At 42.9% G+C, this 17,244-nt stretch overlaps 2 protein-coding genes across 5 annotated transcripts; one reads left to right on the plus strand and one right to left on the minus strand.

Annotated features, from left to right (window-relative positions):
- Positions 1-784: 784 nt before the first annotated feature.
- Positions 785-9,222, plus strand: LOC110538591 (eukaryotic translation initiation factor 3 subunit D). Its single transcript, XM_021625500.3, has 16 exons — positions 785-1,299; positions 2,010-2,135; positions 2,244-2,289; positions 2,437-2,573; positions 2,677-2,762; positions 2,875-2,947; positions 3,146-3,261; positions 3,937-4,069; positions 4,292-4,439; positions 4,640-4,770; positions 4,938-5,023; positions 5,221-5,350; positions 5,477-5,619; positions 7,035-7,227; positions 7,467-7,566; positions 9,119-9,222. Exons 2-16 carry the CDS (start codon positions 2,013-2,015, stop codon positions 9,133-9,135), a joined length of 1,662 nt encoding a protein of 553 aa, XP_021481175.2. The 5' UTR covers positions 785-1,299; positions 2,010-2,012; the 3' UTR covers positions 9,136-9,222.
- Positions 9,223-9,224: 2 nt separating this feature from the next.
- Positions 9,225-16,963, minus strand: apol (apolipoprotein L). 4 transcript variants are annotated; one of them, XM_036938665.2, is made up of 6 exons: positions 16,809-16,963; positions 15,653-15,749; positions 14,216-14,812; positions 14,083-14,118; positions 13,765-13,902; positions 9,225-13,661 (listed from the first exon to the last, which is right to left on the minus strand). In XM_036938665.2, exons 2-6 carry the CDS (start codon positions 15,682-15,684, stop codon positions 12,671-12,673), a joined length of 1,794 nt encoding a protein of 597 aa, XP_036794560.2. In that variant the 5' UTR covers positions 15,685-15,749; positions 16,809-16,963; the 3' UTR covers positions 9,225-12,670. The 4 variants fall into 4 exon arrangements, with proteins under 4 accessions (XP_036794560.2, XP_090049868.1, XP_036794561.2 ...); XM_090193742.1 differs by having other exon boundaries at positions 14,216-14,621; positions 16,809-16,955; XM_036938666.2 differs by lacking the exon at positions 16,809-16,963 and adding an exon at positions 16,166-16,362.
- Between the last annotated feature and the right edge of the window lie 281 nt (positions 16,964-17,244).

Consider the following 17,244-nt stretch of genomic DNA (forward strand, 5'->3'; position numbering starts at 1 on the left):
CCAACAGGACAACAAAACAGCCAAGACAACTTAAGAGTGGCTTTGGGACAAGTGTCTGAATGTCCTTGAGTGGTCCAGTCAAAGACCAGACTTGAACCTGATCGAACATCTCTGGAGAGACATGAAAATCGCTTTGCAGCGACACTCCCCATCCAACCTGTCAGAGCTTCAGAGGATCTGCAGAGAAGAATGGGAGAAACTCCCCAAATACAGACGTGCCATGCTTGTAGCGTCATACCCAAGAAGACTCAAGGATGTAATCCCTGCCTAAGGTGCTTCAACAAAGTACTGAGTAAAGCGTCTGAATACTTATGTAAATGTCATATTTCCGTTTCTTTTAAGCAATGCAAAAATGTCTAAAAACCTGTTTTTGCTTTGTCATTATGGGGTATTATATTTAGATTGATGAGGCGCAAAAAAACAATTTAATCCATTTTAGAATAAGGCTGTAACGTAACAGAATGTGGAAAAGGTCAAGGGGTCTGAATCATTTCTGTATATGTACTGATGTGTGAGTAACTGTCAGTAATGTGTGTAACTGTCAGTAGGACCTTTTTTTTGTTCTAGTGCTCTTATTTTAAATGTGTGTAGTTCAGTCCTTGAGCTGTTCTTGTCTATTGATGTTCTGTATTATGTAATGTTTTGTGTGGACCCCAGGAAGAGTAGCTGCCTCTTCAGCAACAGCTAATGGGGATCCTAATAAAATACCACAACAAAAAACAGTGAGGAAAGTAGAGGATGGTGAGAAAGGGTGAGGGAGCCTGAGAGGATCCCTGTGAATATTGGGCCAGTACAGAGTAACCCAAACAGTTTGTGCTTTAGTAAGGTTGACTTCTTGGCATTTATTGCTATGGTCATTACTGCACAGATGGAAAGGAAATCCCAGAAGACTGATTTGGTGGTAGAAGCACGTTTTGGGTGTTGAGATTTTAGTGCAGAAGAACTACAGGGGTATTTGAGAGAAGGGGTTCCAGCCTCCCAGTGTGACGGCCTGGTGTAGGATGTTAGGGCCAAAGTAATGTGAAAGGTGGTGGGTTTGTTGGGGATAGTGGTGTATATCTAGGGGTAGATGGTGGTGCAATTCATTTTTTTCCCCAATTTCACTTTTTGTGAACAAAATGTGCAATTCACACTCCGACCTGTGAAAGGCAGCAATATGCAACAAAGCTTATAGTCTGCCGGAAAACAACTCTTTACGGTACTTTTCCACTTCCTTTTTCTACGGCGCTTTTAGAAGAAAATTGTGACTCGGCTGATTTGCCGAATAAAAGCTGCCGTTTGGTCGTCACAATCTTAAAGGTGAGATTCGAATAAGACATATAAAGATGTATGAACATGTCATGTTTTACAATGACGTTTAGGGTAAACATAGTGTGAGATGTACTCGAGTGGATGCTACTGCCACCGCCGTTAGCTTAGCAGATTGCTATCTGCCACCTGGCTAACGAGCTAGCAAGCATGCTGTTTAGCTTGCTATAGTGTCCCTATGGAAACAGAACGTAGTTGCGCTCACTTGTTGATGTCCCCGATTAATGACCCCTTACTAGATTTGGGTGTTGTGACATTTTTGGTTAGCTAAGTTAGTTAACTAGGTCGCCTGCTAATATAATGCTAGCTGGCTAACGTTAGCAAGCTTAGGCTAGGGTATTGTAGATAACGACGTTAGCTATAACTTGTACATTGCATTCTCTGCATGATTATTACTTATGCAATATGCAAATAGTCTATCGATGACAGTTTCTTAGCAAACCAATGGTTATGTGTCCTGGGTCCGTGATGACTAGGCCACTGCGCAAACTGAAATGCCTATCTAATGTTAGTGCATTGCTGAGTGAAAACAGTGCTGTTCATTGACATTGTCTGAGACCCTGCGGCCTAGGTTACTAATCTTATCATCCACTTGCATATGTACACCAAATTTCTATCTAATATACATAGTATAAGGTAACTAGATATTGTTCAAATCTGCGTTTCGTTTGAAATGTTTACAACATCTGCCCAAACCTCAGACCATGGCGAAGTTCCATGCCCCTGAGATCCAGGACAATCCCTCTGGGTGGGGTCCCTGTGCTGTCCCTGAGAAGTTTAAGGACATGCCCTACCAGCCCTTTAGCAAAGGAGACCGTCTGGGAAAGGTTGGTCTTCCTCTGCTGCCTCTCACCTTTAATTATAAACAGCAGTTTGCCCTGCTTCAAGAGGAGGAAATTAGGCTGACTGATTTACTTTTCTGTCCATCTGTGCAGGTGGCTGATTGGACAGGAGCAACCTACCAGGACAAGAGATACACAAGTGGGTTCAATTGTATTGTAGGATTCACGATAATAACATGATATGGTGTAAACATAATCCAGAATATATTGCCTATTCAATATTGATTTTGAGGTATTTCAGACCATGGGATGCCATCATTTGACATTTGGTTGTATGTTTTGACAGACAAGTATTCATCTCAGTTTGGGGGTGGTAGTCAGTATGCCTACTTCCATGAGGAGGACGAGACGAGCTTCCAGCTGGTGGACACTGCCAAGACGCAGAAGACTGCCTACCAGAGGAACCGCATGAGGTTTGCACAGGTACAAGACTAACCTGCTCGACCATACATACACACACAGTACCCCAAAAAGGCTTTTCTGTGTCACCTTTTCTATAACAGGATGTTTTGTTCTGTTTTTACAGAGGAATCTGCGCAGGGACAAGGACCGCAGGAACTTGACCCAGTTCAATATGCAGACCCTCCCAAAGAGTGCCAAGCAGAAGGAGCGGTGAGCTGCCTGCTGTTGTTTAGCCAATCCACTGCTAATGTGGCTTTCTAAAACACATGTTGTTCTCTGGTTCTCTCTATAACTCTGTCTAATCTCACGTGGCTCTGTCCAGGGATCGCATGCGCCTACAGAAAAAGTTCCAGAAGCAGTTTGGCGTCCGTCAGAAGTGGGACCAGAAATCCCAGGTATGGGAAGATCAACAACATCAGTGCACCTCCGAACATCTGAACCGTATTGTGATACTCCTCAGATAACATCTGATGTAGTCGTATGAAGTTTCTGGCAACAGTCTTCCCAAACACCTGCTAACGCTACCATCCGTGCCTGTCTCTCCTCCCTCCCCTTTCCCTTTCCCCCCTCATACCTTTCATTTCAATGCCCAGTTGAAACCCCGAGACTCGTCGGTAGAGGTCCGGAGTGACTGGGAGGTGAAGGAGGAGATGGACTTCCCCAGGCTGATGAAGATGAGATACATGGAGGTGGAAGACCCCACTGACATGTGAGTGACTAATCAACACTGCACCTGTGCTCAATCCTTGGAGAACGACTGAGAGTTCAAGTTGATGGACGACCGTGGTACTGCAGGCATTGTTTCCACATAACAGTATCCCCCCATTATAGTGAAAGGGGAAATTGTGCTCTTTGTGGTCAGTATTCGTAGATGTATATAAACAAAATATTCAAACACAATTATGGTACTAATAATGGCTTCTAATTCACCAGATGTATGTCCTTGAACCGATTATTTTAAAAACACAGACAAAGTTATAAGAATAATCTAGTTGCTAATGGCAGCCTGCAGTCCTCTATCGGCCTTCAGCATGAGATACTCAATGAGAGGGAGCAGCACTGAGCTAGCCTTCAACGTTACTTCATAGAGTAGGTTTCCAACAACTCCTGTGTAAAAGGATGGTGACATGCTAAAATGACACTTCCTTATTATGAAATGCGCCACTGAGCATTCTCATAGGAAACAATGGGGTGATGTCATCGATGGCTTTGTCCATATTTTTTATAGTCTGTCTCACAGTTCAGAACAAAACCCACAGTCTGAATAACATGATGTTCAAGTTGCTTTTCACCTGCAATGAGTCTAGTCTGTTTTTTCCCTTTGTTTCTACTGGAAGACAATATCATATCCACGTAAAGTCAGTTGATTTCCTTTCTCCCTCAGTGAGTGCTGTGGTGCGTTGGAGTACTACGACAAGGCCTTCGACCGCGTCACCACTCGCAACGAGAAGCCTCTCAAGAGCATCAAGAGGATCTTTCACACAGTCACCACCACCGACGACCCTGTCATCCGCAAGGTACACCCTCTCAATTCCACACTTACAGCACTGTGCCAGGTACAATAAGCCAGAGCAACATATTATTGATTCAGTCCTGTTGTTTTGTCTGCACATTCGTTTCCAGAGCTAATAGTTTCACACATTTCAGAAACAAAAACATGATTATTACAATGTCCACTGCCCAGTAGAGTGTGTTCTCTGCTCTGATGTAAATCCTTCCCTATACCCTCCTCTCTGCAGTTGGCTAAGACCCAGGGAAATGTGTTTGCCACCGATGCCATCCTGGCCACCCTGATGTGCTGCACGCGCTCAGTCAACTCCTGGGACATCATTGTGCAGAGAGTGGGCAACAAGCTCTTCTTTGACAAGAGAGACAACTCTGACTTTGGTGAGGCTTTCTCAAGTTAATCTATTCAGCTGTTGGTCCATCTATGACTGGTCAAGGAAGTCTTGTTTACTAGGGAATCAGTAGTTATACCTTATATCAAACTCTCTAATATTTAAGTCTTCTTGTCATAATGCCAATGTTTAGGGTGTTCGGTTTTTGTGCATTCGGCTCATCTAACCATCTGTAACTGTACATGTCAGATCTGTTGACGGTGAGTGAGACTGCCAACGAGCCACCACAGGATGAGGGCAACTCCTTCAACTCGCCCCGTAACCTGGCCATGGAGGCTACATACATCAACCATAACTTCAGCCAGCAGTGTCTGCGCATGGTAAGACCACTACAATTATACACCAATGGACATGTCTAGTGACATTCCTTCAATGTGAGTGTGATGTGGAAAAAGTCCAAGCATTTCTGCATTTGTAAAGAATACATTTGAATTTGATGTTAATTCTTTCAGTTCTAATAGGATGCCGTGTCTTTGTTTCCCCTCAGGGTGGGGAGAGGCACAAGTTCCCTAACCCCAACCCATTTGTAGAGGAGGACATAGACAAGAGTGAGGTGGCCTCTGTTGCCTACAGGTGGGTACTGACCCGTGCTGCTCTCTTACTACTGCAGACCATCTAATCATTCAGACCATCTAATCACAGCTTGTTAATTCACATATGTAAGTAAGGGATCCATGTGATTGATCCATGTGATGTGTCCTGCTGGACTCTTGGTTAGTGTTGAGGGGTGTAGCTGTGTAGCCCTGTAAACTCACCTGTTTCTGTCTCAGGTACCGCCGCTGGAAGCTGGGGGAGGACATTGACCTGATTGTACGCTGTGAGCACGATGGAGTGATGACCGGGGCCAACGGAGAGGTGTCCTTCATCAACGTCAAGACCCTCAACGAGTGGGACTCCCGGGTAAGAGAAGGAACGAGTGATGACAGAAAAGACAGTACTAGATATTTGATGCTGTCTCTGGGGATGAAATGCAGTGTTAACTTCCCCTCTAATGCTTAATGTTGAATGTTTTGTTCTTGTCTTAAGCACTGTAATGGAGTGGACTGGCGTCAGAAGCTGGACTCTCAGAGAGGAGCTGTTCTGGCCACTGAGCTAAAGAACAACAGCTACAAACTGGCCCGCTGGACCTGCTGTGCCATGCTGGCTGGCTCAGAGTACCTCAAGCTAGGGTCAGTGCAACTATATACTAGAGGTCGACCGATTATAATTTTTCACCGCCGATGCCGATTTATTGGAGAACCAAAAAAGCCGATAATCGGCCAATTTATAAATAAAAATAGAAAGAAAAAAATATATATTTATTTGTAATAATGACAATTACAACAATACTGAATGAACACTTATTTTAACTTAATATAATACATAAATAAAATCAATTTAGCCTCAAGTAAATAATGAAACATGCTCAATTTGGTTTAAATAATGCAAAAACAAAGTGTTGGAGAAGAAAGTAAAAGTGCAATATGTGCTATGTAAGAAAGCTAACGTTTAAGTTCCTTGCTCAGAACATGAGAACATATGAAAGCTGGTGGTTCCTTTTAACATGGGTCTTTAATATTCCCAGGTAAGAAGTTTTAGGTTGTAGTTATTATAGGACTATTTCTCTCTACCATTTGTATTTCATTAACCTTTGACTATTGGATGTTCTTTTAGGCACTTTAGTATTGCCAGTGTAACAGTATAGCTTCCGTCCCTCTCCTCGCACCTCCCTGGCCTTGAACCAGCAACACAATGACAACAGCCACCATCGAAGCAGCGTTACCCATGCAGAGCAAGGGGAACAACTACTAGAAGGCTCAGAGCGAGTGACGTTTGAAACGCTATTAGCGCGCGCTAACTAGCTAGCCATTTCACGTCGGTTACACCAGCCTCATCTTGGGAGTTGATAGGCTTGAAGTCATAAACAACGCAATGCTTGACGCACAACGACGAGCTGCTGGCAAAACGCACGAAAGTGCTGTTTGAATGTTTACGCGCCTGCTTCTGCCTACCACTGCTCAGTTAGATACTTAGATACTTGTATGCTCAGTCAGATTATATGCAACGCAGGACACGCTAGATAATATCTAGTAATATCATCAACCATGTGTAGTTAACTAGTGATTATGATTGATTGTTTTTTATAAGATAAGTTTAATGCTAGCTAGCAACTTACCTTGTGGAGTGCAACGAGAGATAGGCAGGTGGTTATTGCGTTGGACTAGATTGGATCCCCCCGAGCCGACGAGGTGAAAATCTGTCATTCTGCCCCTGAACGAGGCAGTTAACCCACCTTTCCTAGGCCGTCATTGAAAATAAGAATGTGTTCTTAAACTGACTTGCCTATTTAAATAAAGGTATAAAAAAATTGGAGCCCAAAAATACCGATTTCCGATTGTTATGAAAAATTGAAATCGGCCCTAATTACTTGGCCATTCCGATTAATCGGTCGACCTCTACTATATACTGTTCATAGCAACAACTTTTCCCCTTCAAATTGTCCATAAATTCACTTGGTTATGAGCTGAATAGCTTGGTACATATTCTGTTATAAAACAATTCGACTGACCTCCATCAGTTAAATCCCCTGCCCTCCCGTCTCCAGGTACGTGTCTCGTTATCACGCGAAGGACTCTGCGCGCCACGTGGTCCTGGGCACCCAGCAGTTCCAGCCCACTGAGTTTGCCAGCCAGATCAACTTGAGCATGGAGAATGCCTGGGGCATCCTACGCTGCGTCATCGACATCTGCCGCAAGCTGGAGGAGGGCAAGTACCTTATCCTCAAGGACCCCAACAAGGTGAGCCCGGGACTGCGGACCATTGAGACTCTGTGACCGCTGACCATGGAGCAGAGCATGCCCTTGACTGTTTCTGTAGATCGCTGCCAATGACTTGAAAGACTAGTACTTGTCTCTGCAACTTGTAGTAGTTGATTTCCCCCATTGTCTGACAGTGTCTGCACACAGAGCCCTAGAAATGTTAGTGTTCCTTACAGAGAGTCAATATTATCATTGTGTTTGTGTGCTTTTGCCAACAGCAAGTGATTCGCGTGTATAGCTTGCCTGACGGGACCTTCAGCTCGGATGAAGATGAGGAAGATGATGATGATGATGATGAAGAGGACGAGGAGGAGGAAGGTGAGAAGGACTGCCACCATTGCACTATGCGGTACCTGTACAATGTTTACAGGGCATTCGGAAGGTATTCAGACCACTTTTTCCACATTTTGCTACGTTACAGCCTTTTTCTAAAATTAATTAAATAGATTTTTTCCCATCAATGTACACACACTACCCCATAATGACAATTTGAAAACAGGTTTTAAAATTATTTGCAAATTAAAAATAAAACATACATTTTTTACATAACTATTCAGAGCCTTTGGTATGAGACTTGAAATTGAGCTCAGACGCATTCTGTTTCCATTGATCATCCTTGAGCTGTTTCTACAACTTGATTGGAGTCCATCTGTGGTAAATTCAATTGATTGGACATGATTTGGAAAGGCACACACCTGTCTATATAAGGTCCCACAGCTGACAGTGCATGTCAAAGCAAAAACCAAGCCATGAGGTCGAAGGAATTGTCCGTAGAGCTCCGAGACAGGATTGTCTCAAGGCACCGATCTGGGGAAGGGTACCAAAAAATGTCTGCAGCATTGAAGTTCCACAAGAACACAGTGGACCCCATTTTTAAATGGAAGAAGTTTGAAACCACCAAGACTCTTCCTAGAGCTGGCCACCCGGCCAAACTGGGGACACGGGCCTTGATCAGGGAGGTGACCAAGAACACGATGGTCACTGACAGAGCTCCAGTTCTTCTGTGGAGTTGGGAGAACCTTCCAGAAGGACAACCAACTTCGCAGCACTCCAACAATCAGGCCTTTATGGCCAGAAGGAAGGCACTCCTCAGAATTAGGGACTGGAAGACTAGTCAAGATCGAGGGAAAGATGAACAAAGCAAAGTACACAGATCCTTGATGATAACCTGTTCAGGACCTCAGACTGGGGCGAATGGTCACCTTCCAACAGGACAGCGACCCTAAGCACACAGCCAAGACAACGCAGGAGTTGCTTCGGGACAAGTCTCTCAATGTTGTTGAGTGGCTCAGACTTGAAGCCGATCGAACGTCTAGAGAGACCTGAAAATAGGTGTGCAGCGACGCTCCCCGGCCAACCTGACAGGGCTTGAGAGGCTCTGCAGAGAAAAATGTGAGAAACTCCCCAAATACAGGTGGCCAAGCTTGTAGCGTCATACCCAAGAAGACTCAACAATGTAATTGCTGCCTAAGGTGCTTCAACAAAGTACTGAGTAAAGGTTCTGAATACTTAAGTAAATTTGATATCAGTTTTTTTTCCATTTAAAAAATAATAATAATTGCAAAAATGTCAACCTGTTTTTGCTGTGTCATAATGGAGTATTGGGTATAGATTGAGGGGGGTATAATGTAATCCATTTCAGAATAAGGCTGTAACAAAATGTGGAAAAAGTGAAGGGGTCTGAATACTTTCCAAATGCACTGTATATATATTACAATGTGTGGTCTTATTATTTATTTGATTGTGTTCTGTCTAATGGTTTGTAAGTAATGTGATTTAAGTTGACTTTTTTTTACAATACGTTTAGCATATTCTGAATTATGTTTTCTCTCCCCCTTATTTATCTCTACTCCCTGTCCTCTTTTTCTAGATGAACAAGAACCCTAAGGTGTGGCAATTGCACTAGTGACCAGGTGGCCTGCATCACACAGAAAAATACTCCTCGTTACATTCAAATAAAGATCTGAGAAACTGGCTCTTGTTTCCATTTATTTTGTATTTTCTCCCACTGAAAAATAATCACTAAGCAGGCATAAGTCATCAAAATGAGTCAAGGATTCCTATTCAGCTCTTCTGTGAAGTGTATATATTGTTAATAGCAATTGAGGTTTCTGGTATATTTAGATACTTGATGTTTCTGTATACAGGTTGAGTGAATGGTTACTGGGTAGTTGGTGAGGGCAGAGCTACATCAATCTGTATGCTGACCTGTGTCCCAGATGACTTCCAAGGCATGTCACCCGTCTACTCCTCAAACACCTGGTCAAAGCTGAGCTACTGTGAAGGTGTTCTTCCCGTCAATGCTTTTATTTGCCAAATAATTAATATGTAGCTGTTTGAGATCTTTAAACATAATGCCATATGAACTTCATTCTTTACTAAGGGTGAGCTCTTACATTCAATCTTGTTTGCCAGAGATGTGTGACTGAGTGTTTCGTTATCGCCAGGGCCCTGTCCAGAAACTACCTCTCCCAACTCATCTGGCACTGAGCCAGTGTCCAGAAGCTGAGTCTCCCTCAAGCACAAAGAAGCTGTTCCCATACAGTATCGTTTGGGACTGTGTCACAGCCAGACTTATGGCTATAGACCGTAAGCCATTCAGACAAGATGTCCCAAGATGGAAGGGAGAGGACCGGGGAAAACGGCTGTTGTATACATTGTTCTGATGAAAGTGGATTATATTTGGCGGCACTGGTTGTGTGTTGCCATATCATACACGTATGATAAACGGTGGATTCAGATGAGGTCATGATGGAAATGGAAGCTCAGATTATCAACCAGGTCAGTTTTTTTTTCTATCCTGGCAAAAATAGAAACAGGAAGTGAAAACACTGCAGTCAGAAACTGTCCTGACAGTCTCTCAATTCAATATTTGTAGTGATCTCATGAGTGATTTTCATTGACATCTATAATACATACTGTGAGAAAAGGTTGTTTAAAGATACATGCAATGAAATAGAACTATGCTATTCTGTTTGTTCATTTAGGCCAAGCAGTTCCTCTCTTTGAGGTCTCAGGGTTGCGAATACTCCTTATCGGAGAGAGGCGGTGAAGAGTGCTGTGGGACATGGCATCCTAGGCAGAAGGGGTGTTTGACGTGGTGTGGGTGAGAACCAAGGAGGCGGTGAGGAGGCAGGGCAAGGATGCCGAGAGGCAGATGACAGTGGCAGATGCCTAGTTGGGGGGGGGTTTCCCCTCCAGGGGCTTCTCTGGGGGTCCGGAGGGACATTGTCCACAGTGATCCTGGAGGAGGCCAGGATCATTGATGTCTGGTATTAAATTGTCATGAGGAGAATGCAGTACCAAAGACCACCATATATATACACAGAGCCTTGCGAAAGTATTCGGCGACCTTTTGCCACATTTCAGGCTTCAAACATAAAGATATAAAACTATTTTTTTGTGAAGAATCAACAACAAGTGGGACACAATCATGAAGTGGAACAACATTTATTGGATATTTCAAACTTTTTTAACAAATCAAAAACTGAAAAATTGGGCATGCAAAATTATTCAGCCTCCTTAAGTTAATACTTTGTAGCGCCACCTTTTGCTGCGATTACAGCTGTGAGTCGCTTGGGGTATGTCTCTATCAGTTTTGCACATCGAGAGACTGACATTTTTTCCCATTCCTCCTTGCAAAACAGCTTGAGCTCAGTGAGGTTGGATGGAGAGCATTTGTGAACAGCAGTTTTCAGTTCTTTCCACAGATTCTCGATTGGATTCAGGTCTGGACTTTGACTTGGCCATTCTAACACCTGGATATGTTTATTTTTGAACCATTCCATTGTAGATTTTGCTTTATGTTTTGGATCATTGTCTTGTTGGAAGACAAATCTCCGTCCCAGTCTCAGGTCTTTTGCAGACTCCATCAGGTTTTCTTCCAGAATGGCTCCATCCATCTTCCCATCAATTTTAACCATCTTCCCTGTCAGGGCTGAAGAAAAGCAGGCCCAAACCATGATGCTGCCACCACCATGTTTGACAGTGGGGATGGTGTGTTCAGCTGTGTTGCTTTTACGCCAAACATAACGTTTTGCATTGTTGCCAAAAAGTTCAATTTTGGTTTAATCTGACCAGAGCACCTTCTTCCACATGTTTGGTGTGTCTCCCAGGTGGCTTGTGGCAAACTTTAAACGACACTTTTTATGGATATCTTTAAGAAATGGCTTTCTTCTAGCCACTCTTCCATAAAGGCCAGATTTGTGTAATATACGACTGACTGATTGTTGTCCTATGGACAGAGTCTCCCACCTCAGCTGTAGATCTCTGCAGTTCATCCAGAGTGATCATAGGCCTCTTGGCTGCATCTCTGATCAGTCTTCTCCTTGTATGAGCTGAAAGTTTAGAGGGACGGACAGGTCTTGGTAGATTTGCAGTGGTCTGATACTCCTTCCATTCACTTGCACAGTGCTCCTTGGGATGTTTAAAGCTTGGGAAATCTTTTTGTATCCAAATCCGGCTTTAAACTTCTTCACAACAGTATCTCGGACCTGCCTGGTGTGTTCCTTGTTCTTCATGATGCTCTCTGCGCTTTTAACGGACCTCTGAGACTATCACAGTGCAGGTGCATTTATACGGAGACTTGATTACACACAGGTGGATTGTATTTATCATCATTAGTCATTTAGGTCAACATTGGATCATTCAGAGATCCTCACTGAACTTCTGGAGAGAGTTTGCTGCACTGAAAGTAAAGGGGCTGAATAATTTTGCACGCCCAATTTTTCACTTTTTGATTTGTTAAAAAAGTTTGAAATATCCAATAAATGTCGTTCCACTTCATGATTGTGTCCCACTTGTTGTTGATTCTTCACAAAAAAATAGTTTTATATATTTATGTTTGAAGCCTGAAATGTGGCAAAAGGTCTCTAAGTTCAAGGGGGCCGAATACTTTCGCAAGGCACTGTATATATATATATATATATGTTTCCCCCTTCAGAATACCAGCAAGTAGGCCTATTATTATTATTAACACAAAAAAGGCCAGACATGATCAGTCCCTTTCCATTTCATAACATTTCCACACAAGTCAACATCAGAATAAATTGTACTAACATGTTTCATTGCCTGTTAGCAAGACATCTTCAACTACTGCTGAAGTGAGGAATGTGAGTCTTCTGTGTGTGAAGGTACAAGTCAGCATCACAATCATAGAAACATTATTACATTTCACTTTCAGTATTGACTGAACACATCATTGTAAACAGGGCATGACATTAAACAGACTACTCTGAACAAGTAAACAGAATACATTTCATAAAATTACCTTAATTGTTTTATAGACACGTGTATAGAATGATTCATAAAAATTGAAAAAGTGCTTTGTGTCATCTATTTTTAACTGTTGAACATTACAAGTGCCACTGTACAGTATGTTTGAGAGGCCCTAACTTAAAACTGGTAAGTATTTGATGTTGTCCTACTGCGTGACACACATTGATTTTTTCTCTTTCAGATTATGCTCCAGAGGGTAAAATGGCTGCTCCAGGATTCTCTGGCACTTCCTGGACTTCCAAATTCCTTTACACAGCGAGTCATGGATCCTCTGCCAGGAGTCCAACTCTGTGCGCCACAATGCTGATCTGGCACGGATGAGCTGGGATATCTCACTCTTGCTGCCTTTGGCCAGGCTGACGCTGTCTTTACAGATGAAGAAGACATCCAGGCCAATGAAGAGGGCGTTGAGAGTGATAAAACCAGCCCGCGCCGAGCCGGAGAGGGCTAGTGGGGTGCCTTTGGCGACCTGTCCAATGTCCGGGATGTCCCCTGCTAGCTTGGGTAGGTTTCGTGCTGCTTTGCCTTCCTGGAGCACCAGCTTACCAGCGCTTGCGATCAGATCTTCATTTGCAAAGGTCTTCACACTCAGAGCTGAGGCACAGTCTATTAAGGTGTCGATGCGTTTGCTGATGGCCCCGGCTGTGAAAATCACGTTCCCTGCTCCCAGCACGACATCCTCCCTGCTTTGCCCCAGGATGGGCTCCATATTCCTGGCCACATACTCCAGACACTCCTGAAGACTCTCTACATCCTCCATGAAACTCTGGAATATTTCACTGGCTTTCTTCTCATGGATGCTATTGACCTTCATCTCTGTGATACCAGTGGTTATACTGTTGACCCCACTGGTGACCCCCAGGCTGGCCCCTGCAATTGTGAGGGCCAGTGACACCCCAGCAGTGACAGGGGTCAGAGCTAAGCCCACGATGGATAGGATTCCTCCAGCCACCCCCACTGAGCTGCCTGCCACACTGGAGATCTTAGCCCCCAGCTTCATCCTGTCCAGCTGCACAGCATTCTCCTCCAGATCGGTCAGAAACTGCTCCATCCTGGGTCGGCGCTGGCTGAACTGACCAATGAAGCGCTGAGCAGCCCCTTGGAACAGGAATGTCAGTCTGAGGTTCTGGTCCATCCTGAGGAGATGGATTCAACATCTATTTACTGTATACCAGTAAACATAGTTCTTGCTCAAAAATATCAATAGAAGTTTAAAGAGAACAACCAAACTAACCTTACCTGATATCACTCAGCTGATTCAAATGGTCCAGCATCTTTTGTATGGACTCTTCCCGCACATCAGCACCAAGGTTGACCACAGGGATGTCATTCTTCTTTTTCCAAAACAGCATTTGACTGCTTGACTGCTTTTGACTACTGTAGCGATGCATATTAATTTCAACATTACATTATATTCATTCGATTATTATGTGGCTTTTGAATTATATCACAAAAGCCCAATAACCTTGTCAAATGACATCTGAGAAGGCCAAAAATGAAAGAAAAATAGTACAACTATGCTAATATAATATAAAATGCTGATTTGAGGGATCTTACCCAAGTTTATTCTCAGACTCTGGTCTGATCTGTAATCTTGAAGGAAAAAATGGACATCAAGTATTTGTAAAATGGCAATGAAGAAGATTACATGAGTTAATGTTAAAGCAATTGTGATGGGAGCTCCACTTACCCCTTCTCCATCCTGTTACAGACCTGCTGGCTGATTTCTATGTATCTAACCAGTTGGCAGGCCAGCACCTCTACATTGAGGAGGCTGGGCATAAAGAAGGCCTTAGCATCCCTCTTAAAATAGATGAGGAGAGGGCAGGCCATTCTGGCAGCAATGATGACAGCCTGAACACTAGCAGGGCTCGTCCCCTGAGGCAGACAGAGGAACCTGTTCTCCTCAAACACCAACAGACAGGTGACCGCCAGACACTCCACAGCATCCAGGAAGTAATCCAGCTTCTCCAGGCCTCCCAGAGTGTCCTTTAGTACAGCTCCCAGCTCCTTATCCAGCTCCTCACGCCTACTGTCTGCAGTCACCTGGGTCAGACCGCTCCATACGAACTCCCCAAACGCCTTGGCCTTGGTCGCTGAGTTACGGACATGGTCGAACTTAAGGTCAATTCTCTCTGCCCTCTCCTTGATGTCCCTCATCATTTCCAGATCTGTCTCCCTCTGAAGGGCCCATTTGGAATGCCTGTCACAGAACTCCCTCACTGTGTGAATGTGGCTGAGGGTGTCTGAGATGTACTGGCCCAAGAGCTCCCTTGTTAACGCTGATCTGTAACAAATGAGGGCTATACTATTGAATTCAGGATAATCACTCTATAAAATTACGAAGTTGTAGATTTACAGAGTGCCAACTTTACCCTTCTTTTGAACAACCTTTATTGAATGACTACATTGGATTCTTTGTCAACACTGCCCTCTGTTGTTTTTGTAATGTAGCCCAACAGCACTCTCCTTACTGCCCCAGTTATTAAACCTCTTAAATGTAATGTCCCCTATGTGGTTCTGGTACCGGTTCCAACTGACATTTTCGCTTATAAATCGATCTGTGGACACAGTAGATCGAAATGGATTAAGCGAAAGCCCTGGTTCCCACAGACACAGTAGTATTTTTTCTGAGTCTGTGTGATGTAGGATATGAAATCTGAAACCACTTGAAGCTGGGATGTCCCTCCTACCATTTCATTCACTCTTCCTACTGTCCATCGCCTACAACCCTACATCACAGGTTTCATCATGGTAGCACATTCAGAGATAAGTTTTAGATGAATGGCTATAAATCTATAGTTAGTCATTTTATAATTTGATGATGCTATATTTAGAAAGCATAAGTCATTTCAAACCTTATTCATACAGTTTTGTTGAATAGGAAATACATCATATAAAATACTTCATATTTGTACTGTGTACTTGAGCGTGTCCTCAAAAGTGACTACACCTCAGCAATTTATAACTATTTTTTTTACCAGAAAGGTGAGATTTTAACCTTTCTTTGAGTATACAGCATTACTAGTTATTGTTTACGGCCCTCTCACGATACATTACTTTTGTGGATTACGTAGATGACATTTTTTATTACATGTAGTTACATTTAACTGGTTAATAGTCTCACCGTGACATGATGTTTTCCCTGTGTTTGGACATTTCCTGGTTTGGCTGATATCGTTACTGAACAGTGTTGCCTTGTCCCCAGTGCATGTCCAATGGAACTATGGATTAAAAATACAAATAAAATCACAGGCATGAAAAATAAAAGTCTACATTTCTGTTCTGAAATCCTTTTGAATTAGGATTCACAGACATCGCATAGCTACATGCGCAAACACAGTACTTCATTTGTAAATCGGGAGGTCCCGGAAAACATTGTGAGCGCGAGGAGTGGTATCCCACCGTATCCAGGCCAGGGTACACACATTGAGGAAAGAAAGTGACAAACAACGTAGCAGCGCAGCAGACAGAGTAAACAGCCAAGTAGCCTACTATATATGTTGGTGAAATGAACAGGGGAATCATTTGCTGATTACGATTTATTTTAGCCTCATTCTAGACATTAGTGTACAACAACAGTTTCAGACGTCACTGCAGAACATCCGCATATGGATGCATATGCATCAAACTCGATTACCTTTTTCTTTGGGGCGAAATTTCTAATAACCGAAATGTTGCAAGTTCAAGATATGATGATTACACCGGATGACCGCGCTTTTACTTGATGATCTTTCTGGGGGACGGGAGCAATAACGAGGAGGCAACTTAATTTAACGCTAATTTTATTAGAACGGTAAATAGGTACCGGAACGACAAAGTCAAATCTGAGACGCTGGATCCGGCTCAAATTAAGCACTGAGGCAAAGGTGTTAACACTTTTCGAAGTACAACATTTAAAAAGGGACAATCTTCAGTTGTTACATTCATTTTGTAATGTATAAAATAACGATAGCCCTATGTACACATTATCGCTTGAAGAATATAATGTATTGCCTCATTAGCTTAGTCCAACTCTCGTTTCCCACCATAACCTACAACATAAGTTTGTTTTACTCCAATGTTTGGAAACAAACACTATATACATACCCTCAATACATGGTTAAAACTATAATGTTGATATCATGGATGGTCAGTCCTTGTATGCATAGGTCTGTATGTGAAGTGGTTACAATCTCCAGTCCCATCCCTCAGTTTTTAGCTAAAACGCTTTGTTATTGTTTCAACTGTTGATTGCCCCTTTCAATGAATTAAATAAATATGGATTTATAAATCTCACTCACCTTGACAAAGGGGCTGAATGCTGTTCAGTCTCCCTACATCGGGAATGTTGTCTTCTCAGTTTCGTTTCCCTTTACCAAACTCAAGTTGGACCCATTGTACTATAATAGGAAAGCTTGGCCACGTCACCGCCATGCCTTTGAATGATTGAGACTGCGAGGCGAGAAAGAAACGCCAAAACACAGTGCAAATTCTTTAGTAAACAAATCTGTTGCGTGGAACAACATTGTGGCCTATTTTTTGTGTGTTCATTTTAAAGTTTTATTTTTGAGACTAGATATTCTGTAACATACTAGTGACTTCAGAGTGTAGCTGATAAATGTAATACCCATTTCAGACAGATGTGGTATGTTACCTGTAAAAAATATAAGGCAATATTTATATCTCATATAGAGTAAGTGAACAGCAAACCTGGTTTCAAAAAACAATTAAAGCAAC

Source organism: Oncorhynchus mykiss, chromosome 12 (assembly GCF_057628025.1).
Source record: "Oncorhynchus mykiss isolate SJ-2025 chromosome 12, ASM5762802v1, whole genome shotgun sequence".
In the NCBI taxonomy this organism is placed as follows: domain Eukaryota; kingdom Metazoa; phylum Chordata; class Actinopteri; order Salmoniformes; family Salmonidae; genus Oncorhynchus; species Oncorhynchus mykiss.